Raw genomic sequence first — 22,730 nt, forward strand, 5'->3', positions numbered from 1 at the left:
TTTGTTATCTCTATGTATCTTTGATTGTAAATTCCTCAGGGCAGTGACTGAGACCTCAACAAGGTACTGAAATCTATGAAACAAACATTAGTAGTTAACCTGTACAGTAAATTTCCATGACTTCACTGACAAACATATTTCCAAATACTTTTCAGTATAATTGTCAGTCAGCTAGCAAATTCCTCAGCATTCCTGGAAGCTGATATAAATTGAAGCATATTGAAACTGTATGATAACCTAGGTAACATAACACAAATCCTACTGGGCACCAAAATAATAAACATTTTTGCACCAAATCACTGGTTGTTGGGATTAATCAAATGTATTCTATCTTCCATACACTATCAAGTTGTTCTTTCCATCCTCAGTACACTTGCAGAGACATATAATACACAAAATAGCTGTACTGTTAATCAGTAACATACCTGTGTAAAGCACTAAAAGCCTCAACACTTCCCTGAAACCCATACATATTTGGCTGTGCCAGCCAGATAAGAAATAGGTCAAAAGGACAAAGATAAACTTGTTAGGCCTCCAAGACTCTAGAATAGATTTTGTGCACAGCTGCAACACGGCAAGCTATTCAGCACAGATAAACACCATTAAACTTTACATGGTGATGAAAGATGGTTCCTTCTTACTGAAGCTCCCCTCAATGTTTTTCCACTTTCCCATGGCTGTAATCAAATCAAATTGTAGGAAGCCTAAGTCTTCACATTCTGGCTTTTCATTATTGCTACACTCAACTTGGAGCAATCCAGCTTACAAGCAAATTAATGGGAATTTAAAATACAATTGAGTTTGTTACACTGTCAGATTGCATTCTGTAGCAATCATCTGGTACCCATACATTCCTCAAAAAAATACCCAAGAAACTTTTTATCACTTCTACTTCAATGATAATTTTACAAACTGAAATCAACAGAAATTTTACAGTAGAGATTCAATACGGTCTTAATGTCCTATTTGGCATTTGAACATTTACCATGGTTTGACCTTTATTCTTTTCCATTTGCCTCTTCAGGTACTTGGAAACACAGGTGGGGGGAGATTATTTCAGTTAAATTCCAGAAAATTAAATAACTTACATTTTACTAGTAAGATCACTTAACCTTAACTGAAAGCACTCAAGCACTGTGTGCAAAAGCCAGCTGGAGCACTTACAAGTGGAAAATTTTTATGATACTGAATAGAGCAAGATATCACCAAGTCCATGCATTTAGTGAAAAAAAATGAAAACCAAACAACATGCAGGGAATAGTTTCAAATCACAGTTTCTATTATTTAAGAGCATAATCCTTTCTTGCTTTTAAACTTGTAACATAGACAGCAGTTAATAAGTTGAGGACTGAATACATTATGAGGCCTTTAAGAATTCACACACGGGTAAATGGGCATCCAAGAAAAGGCCCACAGGCCTATTCACATAGAAATTCTGACTACACAACCGTGCACAGAAGTCTGTTTTCAAACATTTGGTGACTCAAATTCAAACAAAATGTAGCATTAACTCTCCAGTTTGCAAGATTTTACTTTATCAGTCCAGTAGTGATATTTTCAAAATATAATATGCTCATTGCTGAGAGTGATTATGGCTTCCAACCAGAAAACAAAGGGCAAGAAAACAGTTACATGTATTTTAAATAAATTATATTAAAACCCAGCAGTAATGGAAGTTACTGAAATTCTGTACCACCCATGATCTGAATAACTACACTAATACAACATTTAGTAATTATTTCGTAGTCATAAATGGCTAAGTTACCACTAATCCTCTCTTGGATTTTGCAGAACAATTTATTTTAGTTCAGAAAAGTTAAAATAATGCACCTACACTGCCATCTTGTGGAAAGTATCCATTCTCTATTGATTACCTTTCCTGGATGAAACACCCATTCAAAACGAAATTTCCTTTTCTTTTAGTACACTGCTCTTACCTATCAGACAGGTAAACTTTTTTTTTTTTTTTTTTTTTAAATAGGAAAGTATCAGTTTAAGTCATTTTTGTATAGAACATAAAAATGATGAGACAGATTCTGCACCGAATTAGTACTTCAAAGTGCAACTCAGGTAAAACCAGCAACTCAGAGAGAAGAAAATCATATTACACTGATGCAGCTCAGTGACCAAATGGAATGCTCCAATTTTCCAGAACCATATTTGTAAAATCCCCGTTTCAAACGCATCCTCTCACCTATAATGTAAACAGCACCTACTCAGTATCTCAAATAATGCCCCCAGTAACACCTGTACAACATTTCTCACCTTTGGAGGAGCTGTCACTGAGCAGAATTCATGGTCAGAGTGGGAATAGCTCCACCGCGAACATGAAGGAAGCATTTCATCACCCATTACAGGTTAAATCACACTTAAATTCCACTGTAGGCTGTAAGAACCACAAGGTGTGAATTTTTCACTCAGGGCTGTTAAATAAATATTAATCAGTTCCAAATGGTGTTATAACAGATAGACTCAGCAAAAGAATAATAACTTGCTTAATCTTCTATTTTCGTGAAATTTTTTATATTGAGATTTTTAATCTTGGAGGAACCACCCGTAAAAGTTAAAAAAGCAAAATACCATAACACGGGGTACAAAACTCTGCAGCATGAACAATAACTGCAGCAAAACTACAGTTGGGATCAAGTCTGAAGTTCTGCAAATGTGCTTTGATGCCTCTTTTTTGGGCTGTTTGATATATTTAAAAAACACGTATTCCAGTCTTCCACATTTTTACCTGGACCTACTGTGTATTCAAGTCAATCTTCCTAAATATTCTTCCTTATCCCTCTCCTCACACTTCCACAGGCCACTACAAATATGAGGATGTCTTGGTGCACATTATATTTCCCAAACAGCTATAAAAAATATATGGGCATTCCTGAGCTCATAAAGATTGTACAGCATTTTATTACGACAGTGTTCCTCTATTGTCCTCAGCAAGAAGCCCACTGAATGCTAAGGTCCTGAATGCCACAAAAGAGACGATTTTGGTCCTGTTTGCCCCCAAAACACAAACAAGCCAACCTTTGCCCATCATGTATGGGCAGAGAAGATTACTGCGCAAAATGGGGTGGGAGACATGGAAGATGTTTTACTTGAGTGAGTATTGCAACAACCAATAGGACTCTCCTTAATTATGATGAACTATGAGAGAGTCAATTAATAGGCCTACCCAGACCAGAAATAACATTTACTAATGGAAGAGCAAAGAGAACTTCTGTGTCACTAAGCAGAGAGTTCAAGTATGTAGCATAACAATTAGCTCCTATGACATAGTATTTTACATGAACGGTGACAAAGAGACCTCAAAATCTTAATAAAATTCTTCCCACCTCAGTGTGGTAGACTTCAGAACAAGACAAACAACAAATTTTCTGACTGAAAGCTGCCAAGGCTTTTACATGCAGAATTGAATGTAAAACTAAAGTTAGAATCATCCTTACAGCATAGAGGACCACATACCTGGAGAGCAGTACAATTCCTGATCACAAAAATCCAGCAATTTTTTATTTCAATCACTCATTTAAATCCAAAAGCAAAACCCAAAAAATGCCCAAGTAGTTCTCTACCCACAAGTCGCTGGTTGGATAGGGAACTTCAATGCATTCATTTCTTTTACAGCTGCTGGGCTAAGCTGGAGCTTGTATTAGCAACAAACACAGTTCTATCAAAAATGTGCTGGTTTTATCCTGTAAAAGTAAGATCATCTTCTGCATAGCCTATTAAGTTGGCCTGTCTGTTAAATTTGCATGTCTGTCGAAATGGAGAACTTGATGTGCTTTAAAACCAAGTGGAAAGGTAAAACTTCTGATTCCACAGACAAGTACTATACTAAAGCTTTTAAAAACCGTAAAGCTGCTTAAATGTTTTTTATAAGAAATAATTCTAAATGGTTACTTATCTAAGGATGTGAATTAGTCCATACACATCCTGGTCTTCTTCCCTCCTCTCTCCTCAGGCTCTTCTACAAGGGCAGTTGCAGCACCATATTCTGGCCCAAGTCAGAAACCCTCACTCCCCCCAGCTGCAGATCCAGTTGTGAGAAACAATAACAAAATCATAGGAAAGTTTTATGTAATAGGTTGATTTGTTTAAATAAATATTATTCAATTAATAATATGTGAATATTATACACCTTGAAGTTATTCTCTCAGAGACATTTTGGAAAATGTACTGTTGTCCAAGGTAGGTCAATACCCAAAACAGCCTGGCATTTTTGGCACAAGAAAGGGAAGTGGAACTAGATTATGGGAGAGTTTCAAGTGAAGATAGAATAAATCCAGGTAGAAGTGGGAGAAATCCTGAAACCACGTGTTTATTAAATTTCAGTAAATGGTTAACAAGCATGAAAATAACCACTTAATAGAAACGCTGAATCTTTTGAGGCAATGTATACACATAAATGTATATCTGTACATTTGGTCTAAGACCAAATATACTTTGTGTACTGTCAGCTATCTCTGTCTTTGCCTTGACCAATGTATAACATGCTTTAATAATGTACATAAAAAAATCTTCATCAAATAATTTCCACTTCAAATACAGGACTTGGCACTATATTGGCTACATATGTGTAGCATACCAGCACAGAAAATGGCAGGTCTGCAAATGTGCAGCATCCTCCTGATGGCCATTATTACTATATAAGCCAAGTATTCATACATAAAAATATGAAGATCTATTTTTATTGCCTTAAAGCTGGACATCAGAAATCACTTTAATATTTTAGAGCTCTCAGCTCAGTGTGTTTGAAAGGACCACGTCTCCATGCGCTGTTCAATAAGGATTTGATGTTAGTTCACAATTTCTCTGTATTATTTAAACATCCACCTTTAGGGGGTTTTGTGCCCCTTTCCCCCAGAGTATACTTGCATAATTTCTCACAGATTCTTGGGAGCTCATAAAAGTTTTATATATGCACGTCAAGAAAATAACCACTTTTAGGTAAGTAATAGTAGTGCTGGCCCTGAAAAGCTGTGGACATCAAGAGAGCTAAGCATTTCTGGGCTGCTTTAAAGCCTTGACTTTGCATTTATTCATATGTGTATCCCAGGAAAATTCCAAATTTCTATGCATTGCTTATATTAATGGAAAAATTATCCACTCAATATCTTCAGTGCTATACTCTTGGACATTAAACAGTTTTTCAGAATGCAGAAACCAGGAACCTTCCTTAAAGGATTTATTTTTTAAGCATTCCTCATAAAAGTTATGATTTTGTTCAGATGAGGTTGATAAATATAGCTTGAGCCTTCCAATTCTCTTAAATATGAAATTACTGTGGTGCTCTTTTAAAGAGAAATTGTACAGGTTATTCAGTCAGTGATTAGTGAACAAGACATTATTGGCACAGACTTCAGTGGTGCAGTATCAGGCCTTATAACAGCAGTCGCTCCTGCCTTTTCTGTGACTTTTATTTAAAATTATTTTATTGGCAGTTTTCTCACAAAAGTTTCATTTTTGCACATTATTTGATTAAAATGCTTAAAATGTTGAAACCATTCATCAATAAAATAATTAAGTGTATCCCACAATGTTAAGCTATTAGGCACCATTCAAAAGACATAAGATCACAGTATTTTATGCTCATTAAATATTTAAACTGACCAAGACAAAATTTTTTAGACTCAAGTGTTTTTTCTTCACTTATATTATTCTTTATTCTTTCTACATATGGAAGTTTATTTATCTGTTTATCTCTTTCCTTTACAGTCCAGCTTGAAAAAATAGAGAGCTATGAATGAAAAGACAAGAGACCAAGCAGCAGTGATAATTCTGAACCGCAATCAACATCCCTAAAAAATATTTGCCTCGTGCCTCCCTCCCTTGTTGAGTGTTGGTTAAGATTTCTTGAGATGCCCAGAAAATGTGTCACAACATATTTACATGTCTGTATCCCTTAAAGAAATTACAAATATGTTCACTGTCTTGCTAATGGTCCTCTTTTGAACCAAGGATATTCTCATGCAATAGTGATACATATCAGACAAAAATATTGCATAAAAAATAATAAATTAGTTCAATTAAAGATTATACAAGAGATCTGAGACTTAAAAGAAAAAAAAAATCCAACAAGTAATTTTCTCAAATAACGGGACTTTTAATTAATATACCCTTACATACCATTCACTTACTATGCAAGGAACGACCTGCCATAGACTTTTTACACATAATAAAAGAAAGAGTTAAACCTGTGAGTATTGGTACTTAAAAAACCTTATAAACTTGTGCAAGACTGACATGGCTATAAAAACTCCGTTCATCACTAATAAATCACTCCCTTTCTTTATCTTAATAGCACCAGCATAAACCCGAATGATAACAGTTACTGTCCAGATTTACAGTGATGTAACTGAGGTCAGCACTTGGATCCATATGTTTTAGTGTGTGGTTATTTCTGTGCATACTTAAAACTCTCAACCACATAGAACCAAAGAGGATGCAAACAAAAGAGAATAAAGTTCCACTTATAATTTGTCCATATGCCCAATACAAAGCATCTGTGAACAAACAGAGACAGGTCTCTCTGTAGCAAAACTAGTCTGAACTTTATATTTAAAAGCATATATTGAGCAGGGAGAAAGGAAGTGCACAGTGTAACACAAACTGACAAACTGACTTTCAGTGCTGTCCTGCTCTGCCTCTAAACAGGCAAGTGACACTAGACTGCATAACAAAGAAAGATGTGTGGTTTCAGGAGGTCTGTGGAATAGAAAGCAGAAGACCCTGTAGCTCAGTTCTAGAAAGAAAATCAAACAGTAATACTGAACACAGATAGATCAAATCAATAAACACCACAAAATATAGAACTCCTTTGAACATGCACCACTCAGTTGCAGACACACTACTGTTTAATTTAGTTGGAAAAAAAATGCCATAACTTTTTGTTGGGACCACTGCATTTCATTTCACATGGAATAACAGAAAGAGGACAGAGAAAAAAGGGAAGGAGACCAAAACTATTTTTCTGTCTGTACTGTCTGGTAGGGAATTTGGGATGTGTTCTCTGTGCTGCCAACAGAGACAGTCAGATCACATGCCCTCCAAAAAGATACTTGTGTCTATAGCTTATTTCACACTCCAGCATTGTACTGCCAAGCACTGTAGGACATGTAAGCAGAACTTAAATGAAACCAAATTGACAAATCCTTTTTAAGAGTTCTGGTTTAACCTAACAGAATTATGTTCGTAGGCCACCAAGAGGGTTCTTCTTCCCTAAGTTTACTGTCCACCTACCTTACTACAACCAACAAATGGAGATAAAGTTCACAATAAAGAATGCAACTGACTTTATTACATATCAGCTGTTAGATTCTAAGTTTGTTTTAATAGCCTCTACTTTCTTTTTTTTGTATACACAAAGAAGGCAACAAAGCCTCATCTGTTTAATGGAATCTGAAAACACTCTTGGAAGGAAAGGAATGCATATGAAATTACGATTTCTGGAGTACTTAATTTTGTAACCAAATCAAAACTTCTCTGCATCTTGTTTAAAGCCATCTTGCCCAAAACTTCCTTCACATATCTAGAAAAAATTCTGTAAACACAGCTTTTGCATGTGGATAGAGAACAGCAATTATCAATTGCTTTCAAAAACATTTTTGAAGAAAGATAAATACCATTTCTTCTTCTGACAAGTTTACACACAGAACCACAGTCATTTTCAAAAGGTCTGGTATGTCTACCATGACTAGTCCACAGACTCAAAGTACTGCATAAAATGTCTGTCAAATGGCATTTCCACATTTCTTCCCAAAATGTAAATGCATTCTGGGAAGAAAGGTGGAAATGCCATTTGTTTATAAAGAAAAATAAACAAAAGATCTCCTAGCCCTCCAATGGTCTCCTCACCAAGCTGACATACACCCTTCCACACCAGTTTCGCACAAGCTGGAAGGATTCCAGAAAGTCTCCAAGGACAAATTTTAGAAGGAGGTCCTAGTTAAAATATTGGCAGCACATAAATTTGTCTTTTTAATGGCAACCACTTTATATTGTTTAGCACATTTAGCAGGATTTAAAGATGAATTTAATATACTCACAAACTCTCAGAAAAAGCCTGAGGTGGAGGGGGGAAAAAAATGGTGAGAGATGAAACATATAGTCACTGCCAACACATCTTGAGCAAGCACTTCATGAGCAGGTGAAAAAAAATCTAGTGACTGTGAAGAGCTCGATGACAGCTCTAGGTCTGCTCCCCTTATTCAACTGTTTCCACTTATATTCACTTCTGCATCTGTTATATATTATGGGGTGTTTTTATTAGTAGCTTTGGATCCAGTGAAGCAGGTGAGCATGTGTTCAAAAGAAAACTGAAAAAAAAATAAGACATTAGAAAGAAAACATGAAACAAGTCAGAGAAAAGCAGAACAAAATGTACTCTTTGCAAATAAAGGCATCCTCATTTTTATTGTGCTTATGCCATTTGAATGGAGACAAAATGAGTAAAAGAGTTTAAATTTAAATTAAATCAGGGGAAGTAAGATGATGCATATAATCTCTCTCAGCAAGGACTGCTCAAGAAGAAGAACAGCGAATACACACACTTACCACCTGCAAGTATGTAGCATAAAATGATCTTCCTTAAGTAATTCTCCCCATCTTCCCATCCTTCTCCTTTAAGCAACTATTTACAATTCACTTGATAATCTTGCCTATTTTCCTGTGTTGACAGAGGTCCCAAGTGAACAATGCATTCGAGATCCAAGCACACAGTGGCAGGGAGAAGAGTTAATTCCCCACAAAATCTCTTTCCTGAATATGAAATTTTTGGTCAGGGTGATGAATTTATGCTTTTTTTTTTTTTTTTTTTTTTTTTTTTTTTAAACAGTTCTTGGAGGGAAAAGGGAAAAAAAGAAAAAAAGTAACCCAAGACTTGCATCCAAAGTACTTCTTATCTCTTGGGTTATATGTAAATGGGGTTTTTTAGTGATTGTTTGTTTGTTTGTTTGGGGTATTTTTACCTATATTACCTATATTTTAACACCTTAATTGCTGGTTATGCAGTTTTACATTTGGGACTATATGCAAACGTATTAAATAACAATAATTAATTTTTCTGTACTGCTGAGAGTATATCATTCTGATAGGGACTGTGAAGCACTCCACAATCCAATAAATTGTAATTTCACATCTAAAAAGTTTAGAGGTGCTGCAGAACCACTCAAGCACTTGACCAGCTCCTCTCTCAAAGGAATACAAACATCTGTATTAAAGTGTAGTTCCATGATTCATTGTCTTGTCTTCAGACAGTAAAGCCAGTTTAAGATGTTCCCATGCATTTCCTCCCTGACCCCAGCCATTCCTTGCTTCCTTTAAGCTGCTCCCTGAAATAAGCCAATTATAGAAAACTCTTGCCAAAAAAAAAGTAAAAGTCTTTCATGCTTAGGTTTTTTACCTACAGTTAAATGCCTCTCTCTATTTGTGATCACAGATTAAAACACTCTCTAAGTTACAAGTACCTACTTATTATTGGAAGGAAGATATTTTTCTCTTAAAACACACATGGTGATGACATCTATAAAGTAATCCAGAGGAAATTGTCAGGGACATAACGACAAAAAAATCCATGAAATTCTGGTCTAGTTATCAGGAAGCTCATGGAGAGACAGTTTACATTCCATTTGCTTTTCCCAAGACTGCTTACCTTGTAGCTGTACATATAACGCAATAACAAGTGAAAAGTTTTGTGAAGCAGGAAAAAACACCAAACCACACTTCTTATATGAACTATTCTACGGATCAGTGGTTAAGACACTTCCTGAAAATAGAGACGGATATTTGCATTCCTACCACTGAGAAAACTACTACATGTTCTAAGTCATAACACAAAAGGCAAGTCACAGAATCAGAACCATTTAAATTGCAAATGACCTCCAGGATCATTAAATTTAACCTTTGACCAATCACCACCTTGCCAACTAGACCAGAGCACTAAATGCCACATCCAGCTGTTTCTTGAGCACTCACCACCTCCCTGGGCAGCCTATTCGAGGTTAACAACCTTTTCCATGAAGAAATTCCTTCTGATGCCCAACCTTAACCTCCGCTTACGCAGCTTGAGGTCTTTTCCTCTTGTCCTGTTGCTTATTGCTTGGGAGAAGAGGCCAACCCCACCTGGCTACACCCTCCCTTCAGGCAAAGTCTCCCCTAAGCCTCCTTTTCTCCAGGCTAAACCACCCCAACTCCCTCAGCCACTCCTTACAAAACTTGTGCTCCAGACCTTTCATCAGCTCTGTTGCCCGTCTCTACACACGCTCCAGACCCTCAATGTCCTTCATGTTGTGAGGGGCCCAGAACTGGGCACAGCACTCAAGGTGTGGCCTCACCAGCGCTGAGTACAGGGGGACAATCCCTGCCCTGGTCCTGCTGGCCACACTATTGCTGGTACAGGCCAGGATGCCATCGGCCTTCTTGGCCACCTGGGCACAGCTGGCTCATGCTCAGATGCTGCCAACCAGCACCCCCAAGTTCTTTTCCTCTGGGCAACTTGCCAGCCACTCTGCCCCAGCCTGTAGTGTGGCATGGGGTTGTTGTGACCCAAGGGCATAAGCTGGTGTTTGGCCGTGTTGAACCTCAGACAACTGGCCTCAGCCCATAATCCAGTTTGTTCAGATCCTTCTGTATAGCCTGCCTGCCCCCCCGCAGATCAACATTCCCACACAAATCAGTGTCACCTGCGAAGTACTGAGTGTACAACCACTCCCCTCATCAATAGATACTAAACAGGACAGGCCTCGGGGGGGCCTCACTAGTGACTGGCTGAAAACTGGATGTAACACCATGCACCATCACTCTCTGCTCATGACCATCCAGACAGTTTTTAACCCAGTGAACTGTGCATCTGTCCAATCTGTGGGATGCCAGCTTTTCCCAGGAGAATGCTGTGGCAGACAGTATCAAAGGCTTTGCTGAAGTCCAGGTGGACAACATACACAGCCTTTCCTTCATCCAGTGCTGCCACCAGTCTTGCAAGCAGATCAGTGCAGTAAGTGAGCTCCAAGGACATCTATCAGACCAATCCCCAAGGAAATATGTGTAAATGAGCTGGTTGGTTTTGAATACTGACCGGGTGAAAAGCTTCTCGGTATTGGTTAGAACTGGACAAAAAGAGATGTTTAAGTTTGTGGAGCTCTAGACTACGTGAATTTTTGTTTTAGTATTTCTTTTTAATTCTGGTGGCTCTTTGTGGGAAGAGATAGGATGGAATTGAACTGTGGGCTGTGGGATGTGCCTGCAGAATGCCATGGCAGCACAGAGAAGCTTGTCTCCACCTGACCTTGGGGGAAGGAGATGCTACAGGGCAAAGAGCCCTGTGGAGAGGAGCCAGCCGGAAGCTGCCCGATGAGCAGACAGCGTGTGATCACTCCCATAATAAGGACATTAAGAAAGTGTGTTACTGACATAGCAATGTGTGATAGGTTGCTTAGTGAAAAATACCATTTAAGGAAATCTTGGGTCTTGAAGCAGTATATAAAACCAGCTCGTTTCTTTGAATAAACGTCTCAGATTCCCTGCCGGTCTGAGTCCATGCCCTAGTCATAACGTCAGCTCTTGAGAAAAAGCTTTGTGCTTAGGCATCCTTAGTTACGTTGATCATAATTTTGTTCAAACTACAGCCACAGTGTAAAATTAAAAGTACAAACTATGATAACATGATAACATTATAATGCATCCTATCAAATTAATTTCTCACTAACTGCATGCTAACCTCACAAGCAGAACTAGATTTGTTTTAATTTTTTGTCACTCATTTGGCAAATTAACAGCTACTTCTGAAACGTTAAATTGGTCAGATTTAACAAAAACAACAGTTTGCCAGCTGCTGGATGTGGGGGAGCTAAAACATTCAAACTACTGACAGGTATTCAGTCTATTTGGACAGACTGGGTGTAACCCAAACCAGAGCATGCAGACTACCATAGGGTCACAATGGCTACAGAGGAGTAAAACCCGTCCATAGCACAAACTAGGATAGGGGAAGAAAGGATACAGGTTGAGGAGACAAGATAATGTATACATGAGTCATGGGGATTTAGGCAAGAAAAGAAGGGTGTATAGTCTGTTTAGATAAGATTTGTCAACTTTTGTCAGGTCGCTCTAATACTTGAAAAAATTTGGTTTTCTCCAGAACATACTTATTGAGGCAGCCAAAAATAATGCATCCCAGTGCTGTCATAAAAATAAATGAATATTCAGATACATAATTTTCATTTATTTTGTGGTGATTTTTAACAGGAAAAGTTTTATCACTTTCAAGAAATTTACAAAACCAACTTTTGTTGGCTGTCTTAATAGAATTTGCTTGCCCCTTTTGTGTAACCGTAATTCATCACCTTCATTTTGACGTGCAAAACATTTCACACAGCTGCAGAAACACTGGAAACACTTGTTGCTTTCAAGTTCCTGAAGGTATTTTAAACAAGTATATCTCAAAATCTCTTTTCATAGAGAAAAGATAGAAGAGACTGAATAGACGAGATTATCCCAAGACATATTTGTTTCTTATTCAGAAAGTAATGCATCTTGCTTAGTCAAAATGTTCAAATACGGGAATGCACGCCTCTAAATGGTGCTGTTGTGATAAAATCTACATTCTGCCACATGGAAAGACTAGCATTATATTCTTAACAGATGTAGTGTTGGAATGGTTTCATATTCTTCAGAGAAATTGCAGAGTATGATTTATCACCCTGACTCAAGTGAAATGATACTGAATGGATGCTGTCAGTAATGAACAACAATTCCAGCTGATTGATATTTTCTAAAGAAAGCAAAAGATGGCATCATTTCACTATTTAAGAATTTGGGAAAGCAGGCTAGAGTGCTGAAACCTGCCAGAATTTCTATAACTCATGGCCTTCTACTACGTACTTTAAGCAAGGGAATTACACTGTGTGGATTATGGGACCTGAGGCTACACACTGTAATTTTCATCATCTCTGAGGAAGGATTTAAACATGAGTACGACTTTAAGCAGATACAATTTTTCTAAATGATATAGCATTACTATACAGAAGCACTCAAAGCTAGATGTTTTCAAATCCTTGCAACTTGAAACCTAGATTTTCAACATACTGTGTTTGAATCTCTCTGGCACAAGAAAAAACTAAGCAAAGGATAATTTTCAATGAGACATTTCAGTTGAGAAATACATCAGTTTCAAAGTCTGTGACTGGTGCACATAACCTGTCAGGCTTTAAAATCTTCATATACTTATTCCAATGAAATAGCTTCTATGAGGACTTGAGGTCTTTACTTTTGATACCAGATCAGCAGGAAATAAAGAAGCAAGCCTGTTTCACATTACCATAATGTCTCTCAAATGCTTTAAAACTTGACTACTTTTTAACTAAAGGAGAATAAGTAATTTCCCAAGAACAAGTATTTAAATTTATTCCCCCCTCCTTTTTTTTTTTTTTTTTTTGACATTTTAACATTAACGTTTGAGGAGGTTAAGTTCTAGTCAGCATTGCATTAACTGTTGCTCTAACAAGTGTTAATGCAGTTCCTGCCTTTCCTCTAAAGAGCTATAAAAACACAGTACTTTCAAAATTTAGGTAAAGACATAAATCTTGGCTCCAGGTGTTCCTGAATCACTCTATAATCTGAAATGAAACTCGTCTTGACCAACTCTGAATAAAGTTTGAATGCAGTATAGATTTGTACTAAGTTAAACTACCTGAAGAATGAGTATGTAAAACAAACCAAAACTTACTGACATACTTACTTTCTGGAAGGCAAGTTAAATGAACTTTAATACCAGATTTGAAAATCCAGCTGTAAAAGGGGTATCCAAACATGATTAATGAGTGCTGAACACCATCCAGATCACATACTTACTTGTAAGAACTACAGCAAGCAAGTAAAATTTCCACCCTCAAGTAACAATTCCATTTAAATTAGAATTGCAGTTACTCTTCCATTTTAAGTCAATAGTTATTCTATGGTTGCCATACATCAGAAAAACCTGCTTAGTGAGAGGATAAAACAGTTCAGTGCAACAAACCTAAGCAACAACCTTTTCAAATATCATTCCTGAGTGCAGAGTGCACAACTTCTTCACTGCCAACCCTAATACAAATCCTTCTGAGTCTGTACCCACTAATCATGTTTCTACTTCCAAGGAATTTCTGAATGTCTCCCCTATCCCCCAACCACCACTACCACTCACTAGAAAATCCTCCCTCATTATCTTGACTGATTGCTTCAATTAGTGAGCAACTCAGTCACTTACATTAAGTTCTATGTTTCAATTCCAGGAAAGTAATCCTTCACTGATACACTTCAGGTTTACTTAATTAGAAGGAAAATTAACTTAAATGCTCTGTAGACACGCTGCTGGGTTAGACTGCCTGAATAATGCTGATAAACTGTTTGCCAAGACCTTCCTTGGTTACAGATTGCTTTCTCTGGTTGACAAGAAGCTCAACATGACCCAGACGTGCACTTGCAGAGCAGAAAGCCAAGCATACCCTGGGCTGCATCAACAGCACTGTGACCAGCAAGCTGAGGGAGGGGATTGTGCCCCTCTGCTCTGCTATGGTGACACCCCACCCAGAATGCTGCATCCAGCTCTGGGATCCCAAAATAAGCACATGGATTGTTGGAGCAAGTTACAGGGGAGATCACATGGCTGCTCAGTGGGCTGGAGCTCCTCTCCTATGGAGACAGGCTGAGAGAGTTAGTCAACCTGGAGAAGAGAAGGCTCTGAAGACACCTTAAAGCAGCCTTCCAGTACCTGAAAGGGGCCTGCAAGAGAGCTGCAGAGGGACTTTTTACAAGGGCATGGAATGACAGGACAAGGTGGAATGGCTTCAAATTCAAAGAGGGGAGGTTTAGATTAGATATTAGGAAGAAATTCTTTACTCTGAGGGTGATGAGACACTGGCACAAGTTTCCCAGAGAAGATGTGAATGCCCCACCCCTGGAAGGTCAGGCAGGATGAGGCTTTGAGCATCCTGGCCTAGTGGAAGGTGTCCCTGTCTGTGGTAGGTGGGCTGGATCTAGATGATCTTTAAGGTCCCTCAGGAATTCTATCTAAATGGTTGAGAAATTAAGGATTCTGGCTGTATGTGTTCCTCAAAACAATATCCTGCCTTGTGATACCACAAGAGAGATCCACTCCTTAAGCAATTGGCAATTTAAATTGCTCTCAAGAGTTTCTAGATAGTGCTTGAAACAAAGAATCAGGGATCCTTACAGAAAGGCTAAAAGAGAAAGCATAGGTTTTTTGCAATATAAGAAATCCATGAAATTCAAATTTGAATAACAAAATGAACACCAGTGTAAAAAGTCTTCAGATTCAGCAACAGTTTTTAACAACTAGGTATTTACTTTAAAGCTTTTTAACAGTAGCACCATTTAACAGACGAAAAAAAAATGAGACAAAGATCCTGTTTTCTGTGGGATTCCGACTTTTTTATTTCCCAAGACAACTCTAAGATTCAGGTTACTACCAGTAGAATAGTGGCAATTATAAGGTGACATCCATCATGCTCTATAAACGATTATTAATGGCCTTTCATATGCTTTTTCCATGTAAATGAACTATCCCATCTCTAGTCAAGAGCAGCAGTTAAACTCTCCAGGGAGGTGACAATGATTATCCACTGTTTTGTTAAAAACAGCCCTTCACCTTACCCCTTTTGGCCTACTTGAAAATGCAATGTGAAGTCTTACTTCTTAGCCCTCAGCTTTCAGAACAACCTGAGCTTTGAAAAACTTCTAGAAGCATAAACCCATCCTGTGACAAAAGACTGAATTAGCAAACATGCACATTAAAGCAGAGGAAGAAGTCACACGGAATATTATGGATAAATAGTGTAATATTTACATTTTAGAAAAGGAAGGAAGCGGGTTCTGCTGGTTTGCTATAGTACGTGGATATGGAAAGGAGATCAGAAGGCTTCTACTTATCTCAGAATTATTAAATACTTAATTGCTTTACCAGTGAAAACTAGCACATTAAATTTAAACAGTTTTAAAGAAAGGCACAATACATTCAGATGCAGAAAATTTTTATAATGTGAAGATAAATGACAAAGCCTAATGAAAAAGAGTTAATCAGAGTGTATAAATTAGGTTGGACAGATTATTTCTAGAAAATTATATTGTCACAAATGTGGCCTACCAATATATCAAAGAAGTGCTGAAGCTTTGTCTAAGCAAAAGCAGTTTGGACCAGGTGTCCCTCATTATGGGTTTCTAGCTTAGCTGAGGGTTAGACCTCAAGTCTCTGCTGACAGATGTTTGAGTAATACTTTATTTGGTTGCTTTGCAAGAAAGGGCTTAAATGATTGCCTTTGCTGACAGGAATCCTAACATTAACTTGAATTTGCAGTGGTACCTGCTTCTCACAGGTCATCTGATGCAATTTTAGCTATGTAAGGAGCTTTGAATCTTCCTCAATTTCACCAGACGTTTCTGTGTGGCCCTATGGTCTCAGGCAGACAAGTTGTTAAAGCTTAGTACCACACAGGGCCTCTGAAACCCAAAGAAAGGAAAAAAATTCACAAAGTCTTTCATACTAAACAGACACCATGGTTAAGTGAGATGAGCAGTCAGTTTAAGGTGTTTATCTTTTTAATGGGAGTCTAAATGTAAAATCATTACCTCCAAGTTAAAGTTGTTATTAAGTACCAAGTAATAAGTTATGTTACACTACTGACAGTATGAAATCCAATTCCCTTTGAAGGATGCTGCACTCAGCTTAAAGTTGGAGTTTCTGCAATTATGTGATAGCTATGCTCATTCCCTAGAACCCATCAAGTTTTTCTGTGACAAATGTCTAATTTTCTTCAGGTCATATAAGCATTAGGTATACAATACCCTCAAAGGACTCAAAAGGAGAAGCAGAGCCCTTCTTCAACATCTTCATTTGAACTGGATTTTTAGCTGAGAACTTCTTTTTAATATTATGCTTCCAATATTCTCCATTACTGATCACATTTCATATAGACCTAATGCGCCAAAAAGAACCCGATGTTTGACCTAAGGAAGGTAAAAAAGAAAGGGAAAAGATAAAATTGTTTTGCTTGGATAAATGAGGAGGAACAAGAAAGAAAAATATATAGATATACAAGTCTAATTTCAAAATTGTAATTTCTAGAATGACAAGTCTGTAATTTCTAGAATGATATTTTGTTAAGGGTCAGACAACAAAAAGCTGAAGCAAACTTAAAAGAGGCTGGTAGAACAAAGATTTAATGTGTGCTGCTCCTACCATTATAAAGTAGAAATATAAAATCTAAATCTACTCATAAATTTTCTGGAAGAGGTGGTTATCTTGTGATATGATCATTTTGGCTGATAATATTCAGGCTGTTAAGAACAGAAATACTGAAAAAATATTTACTGAAAATACTGAGTGAAAAAAAAATTGCTGAAATATTTCCATGCTGACAAACATTAAAGAAGATATATGACAAATCTGACTTTGCAATGGTAAATTCTAAGTTTAATCTCCTTATGCAAAAGTGAGATACAACGCAAAATAGCCCCTTTGGAAAATAACAGAGATATTACATTTTGCTTTGAAGAATCCAGGTTTCCAACAGAAAACAGAAGACATGAATATGATTTATATAGAATCCCAAGCTAACATTTACCTATCCAAATAACATTGGAAATATTCAGGTTCCTTTTCTATTGACCTGTTTCTGTTCTGCAAGCATTGTTTTCGTACTTGAAGTTTACTGTTTATGTATCTTGTCTCTACTGTTTCCCTCCAGCCATGCCAATCAAACAAACATAGTCACAATTTTACTCGTATGCTTATCTACAGCTCCCACGGGATATTGCCCAGATTTACCTTTTCTAGACTATGGTCTCTCATAGGTTCACATTCTGCAAGATCTTGCACAATGTCCCCAGTGGTCATTTTTGAAAAATTATCCTAATTGATACAGAATCTTTACCATAGAATAGAATGAGGTAACAAGAACAGCACTTTTGCCATGGTACTTGACTGAACCTGTTTATTTATTCCCTCCCTTTTTCCTAAATTTACTGGAACACAAAACTCACCACAACAATAGCTGTCTCTTTCTGAAATTCAGGGCATAAAAGAAAGTATTAGCAAGCAAAATACTCACAGATTCACCTGACACCGTAATAAACACCATTAACAATTTCTTCTTTACTGAAGGAGAGAAAAACGGATTTGCTTAAGGGCAATGCTATTCAAAAAAGATAGAGCTTAGAGTAACAGGTATGTTAAAAGCCATATTACAATAATACAGCCAAAACTGTATTTCTGATATTTCTTAAAGCTCCTGCTTTGGGATATTTTTTCTTTTATTTCACATAATCACAAAATTAATTCTGTTTACACTAGAGTATGGGCAGTGTCGATCTTTTTCTTTTTCAACAAAAAACAAATATGTGAAGATAAAACCAGAAAGGAGAATCAGCTTTAGTGCTGGTAGCAGAAGCAATGAGCTTGCTCTTCTCTCTTTCCTCAGATATGTAATCCAGACATTAAACCGAAGAAGCAGTTTCTGAAACAGAAAAGCATAGCTTCAATTTGTAAAGAAGGAAAACATTAGTAGGCCAGATATAAGGAAGGGAAGTGACAGGCGAGTAAAACTCCCTTTCAGCTACAAAACCAGTTCTACCTGAACTTACAATAAGGACTAAATGACGTATGTGCTAATAATAGCAAGAGAACTGGAATCATGTGCAACAATGTGCTCGTCACTGCCATCAAGAAAATCTTTCTTAGCAAGGGAGTAGATACACATTTAGAGATGCAAGAAATGTAACCCAGCAATTTCTATACAGATTTTAAGACAATATTCTTGGATATCTTTTCTTAGACATTGGAAAATATTAAATTAGAAGAATTATATCTGCAACATAGACTCAGTGTTACAAATAAGGGCCCACATGAACAATAAATAAAAAAGTTATTATTAAATTGAATTTCTCCTATAAAAAACCACATCATTTTGAAATATTCTATTACAAGCTGCTTTATAATTTTAAAGATTAAAAGTTTAAGATTATATATTTTTATATAAAGCTTTATAATTTACCATCTTTATCTGAAGTTCATATTTCTAAGTGATTGAGAAATTTTATGTAGAAAAAAAGGCTGATTGTCTGCTTATTGGGAAGTGTCGAGTTTAATCTTTTCTCAAACACAAGGACCTTGTTGCACCATTGCTCCATTATTCAAAGTTGTTCTTATCTTCTCCATGACTTACAGAACTGCAACTAATCTGTTTCCTGATAAGACAACATTGGCTACTGTTATCTGGAAAAAGCAGCAAATGTCAATCTTTTACCAAAAAAAATGTAGCTTAAAGACTAAACTGTTTATATTGCAAGTCTGTCTACATTTTCCTATAAACTACACCAAAATAGAAAATACGTATCATACCTTATATGCTTTCTTTAGGGTCTCTGTGGTAAGAGTCAACTTTTAATTTTGTGCAATGACTAACACTGGAGCAACAAAAAAGAATGACCCTTTCCCAAATTGTCTGACTTAACATTCACATTTAAAAACATTTGACTCTTGGGAATGGTCCTGTGAAGGGCCAGGATGATGATCTTTGTGCGTCCCCTTCCAACCCAGTATATTCTGTGATTATTTTTGCATGAATTACAGGCTTACTTTACATGAAAACAGGATACTATTTCTTAAATCACTCCAAATACAACTTCAGTTTTTAACAGGAAAGCACTGAGTCCATTTAAAAAGAAATCTTGAGTTCAGGTTATCCTTACTTGATTTTATCATTTCTGTTAAAAGCCAGTATTAATTATGTTTTGAATATTTTATTGATATTTATATTCGTCCCTTCAGTTCCCACAGATAGACACAAAAGTACACATACAACAATCATGGTGGGATGCTTGAGATATTTCAACTGCATAACACGAACTAGCGAGAGCAGCATTACCTTCATATCCCACATTCAGTTAATGATGTATATGCTGCTGTCCAAGATGTTAAGACTGGAATTACCAAACTAGCCCAGTTATCAGCAAGAGCACAGTTACCGCAACAGAGATTGGCATGTTCTGACTCACAAACTTCCTGGGTCCTGTAGCCTGTGCTGACCTCAACATTAGCCCCAGCAACAAGCCAGGACCTGAGCTCCTGAATTTACTGATAACTTAGGAATGCTCGCACTGGCTGCAGTTACAATTTTATTTACATGGACTTAGAGTGATTACCTGAGCTACCTAATGCTTCTGAGTACAGCTGTGGTTTAAGTGTTCACATTAAACCTCACTCAGGTGGACAACAAAATCCCCAACAATCATTCTCCGCTCCCCTACCCCCAGACATTAAATACATAAGCATAACAGAAATAAATACTGTTAGCATGCCTGATGGGACTCAAATGGTGATAAAAATGCAAGACACTGTAAATGAGGAGCTAAATGAGTAACCAAGACAACTTCGGCGGACATTTTAAAGTTTGCTATGCGCTAAAGTGTGCTGCTCAGGTCAGTCAGCACAGGTCTGAAAGGTCTACTACCTAAAGCTCAAAAACCCTCTCTGACACCTGGGCAGTTTTAGATAACCTGTCAAATTAAGTTTTCTCATCTTATTTACATGTCTGTGATTTGTACAAGATTCAAGATACTGTCACATTCCACCTTCTTTCATTGATTAAAGGTTTATGAAATCATTTGCTGAAGCAATATTGCTGTCTAACCGGGTTCCAGCCAGGACAGGGTTAATTTTTTGCAGTAGCAGGGCGAGGGTGTGATTAGGACATGGAGGCTCTTCCATACCACCTCACCTCATTGCTGAGGGCAGGGGAAATGGACACCTGTCCAGGGAGAAGGGGTTCTTTCTGGGCTCAGTGAGCATTTTGCGTGGAATCACTCTCTCTTTTGAACCCTTTGGTTATTAATGCTGTTGCTATTACTGTACTTTTTCTTATCTCATTCTGTTCCTAGTAAATTGTTCTTGTCTCAGCCCATCATCTTTGCCTTTTTTGCCTCCAATTCTCAACTCCATCCCACCCAGAAGGAAAGGGGAGGGCAAAACAGGGAAAGCGAGCAGCAGTGTGGTTTTGGAGAGTCTCAGTGGGGGCACTGAATTGGGGAATATCATTCTTAAACCAGGACAGCCTTAACTGGTGCCCAGTGTAGGGTATGAAGGATTGAGACAACAGATCTGCCCAGAGCAGGTTGGAAACAATTTTGATCTAAGCACTTGTGTATTAGGTATGCAGCCACAAGGTTGCTTGGTCTGTTCATGTGGTTATGGTAGCTAACCCTGTCTTACGCATATGACCACCATACTATAGTGTATTTTTCCTACTCATTTGAGCTGTTTTAATTTCAAATGGTTCTCAACATCAGTATACTTTTCATTAAATGCACCTCCTTGGTATTTTGTGCTGCTTGATTGTCAGATACATTACATTCTGAAAGTAACTTCTAAAGCGTTACTTAAATAAAATACGTCCTGCTGACACCCACTTTTGGTTCATCCAGAGCCTTTTTACAGCTTCCCTTCTAGTTCCATTTTTATCTCCTCCAGAGGAATCTCCTGTGGACCTTACTTCAAGAACCAGAAAAGACCTCCATATTCTGGGTTTTGATATTTCAAGGCCTCATCTCTATTATGACTTTAGTTTGCTCTTTACTCAAGACAGCTTCTCCCCTTAAGTGAGAAGGGATTTACAGATAACTTATCTTTTATTGCTAAAGTGAAATTACACCTGTACGGCAAAGCTTACAAACCTTACCAGAACACCTACAGATCATTGTTCCTGCTTGTAGTACTAGATCAGTATTAGTTAGTACATATTTATGTCAATCTTTAGAATGGGGGCAACACCATTAGAAAACTCACTTAAAATCCAAACACTTATCAAAGACATGCCTGTAACAAAAATACTTCCACTCAAGGCTGAAGCCTTTAAAACAACTATGAAATAATATTAATCTCAGTGCCTTCTCAATCACTAGAATAACTGCCTTTTGTTCTTTCTGTGCAAAAGTAACATAACAGTTGTATCCCTTCCCTGTGTATATTTCATACTCAAGACAATTCATGATCAGTGCATCAACACAGTATTAGGTAAGTCCAAGTCAGTTTCAAACAAAAAGAATTTGCAGTTTTGAATATGATGTTCAATCACAAAATACTTAAGGCAATATATTGTTTGCTGGTGTATCTTCATGAAAAAGGCTATATGTAATATAGAGAATGCAGAAATGTTCTAACAGTGATATATGAAAAAACCTACAGAAAATTTGAGTCACTGATCTTAAATTGTTATATCTCAGCTTAAAATGGAACTTGATAAAAGTATTCAGGCTAGTAATCTTCCACCATATCAGCATCTACTTTTCTGTAGTTCACACAAAAGCACAACTACTTTAACTGAAATTATCACAGCTGTCAACCACTTTTATAACTACAAGAAGTCGGAGCCTAAGTTACCACTAATACATAAGCTTGAGTAAGTTCATGAACTTACCCTTAGTTCCTTCAATAGGTTCCAATGGGATGGTTTCAATTACAAGAAAAAAACAGACTACATTTTTTACCATTAGCTTTTTTCCTAAGTAATTCTTAGTGGGCATAAACAATGAACCAAACCACATCATACTCAAGAGAAAAACAAGGGGAATCTCTTAATTTTGCAGTTGGAGAAAGCAGACAAAGAAATTACTATCAGTGTCTTACACAACAATACAGGGACAAAGACTGTGCAATACCAGATCATCAGTCAGTATGACAAGAAAGG

At 37.2% G+C, this 22,730-nt stretch overlaps 1 protein-coding gene across 1 annotated transcript in view; it reads left to right on the forward strand.

Moving 5' to 3' along the window:
- Nucleotides 1–8,806, forward strand: part of HPGD (15-hydroxyprostaglandin dehydrogenase) — a 59,714-nt gene extending 50,908 nt beyond the window's left edge. The window contains exon 5 of the mRNA XM_048304290.1: nucleotides 5,716–8,806. Coding sequence (XP_048160247.1) covers nucleotides 5,716–5,747 — 32 coding nt within the window. The 3' untranslated portion in view covers nucleotides 5,748–8,806. The remainder of the gene's footprint in view (nucleotides 1–5,715) is intronic.
- The last annotated feature ends 13,924 nt before the right edge of the window (nucleotides 8,807–22,730 follow it).

This window comes from Corvus hawaiiensis, chromosome 5 (genome assembly GCF_020740725.1).
Source record: "Corvus hawaiiensis isolate bCorHaw1 chromosome 5, bCorHaw1.pri.cur, whole genome shotgun sequence".
Classification (NCBI taxonomy): domain Eukaryota; kingdom Metazoa; phylum Chordata; class Aves; order Passeriformes; family Corvidae; genus Corvus; species Corvus hawaiiensis.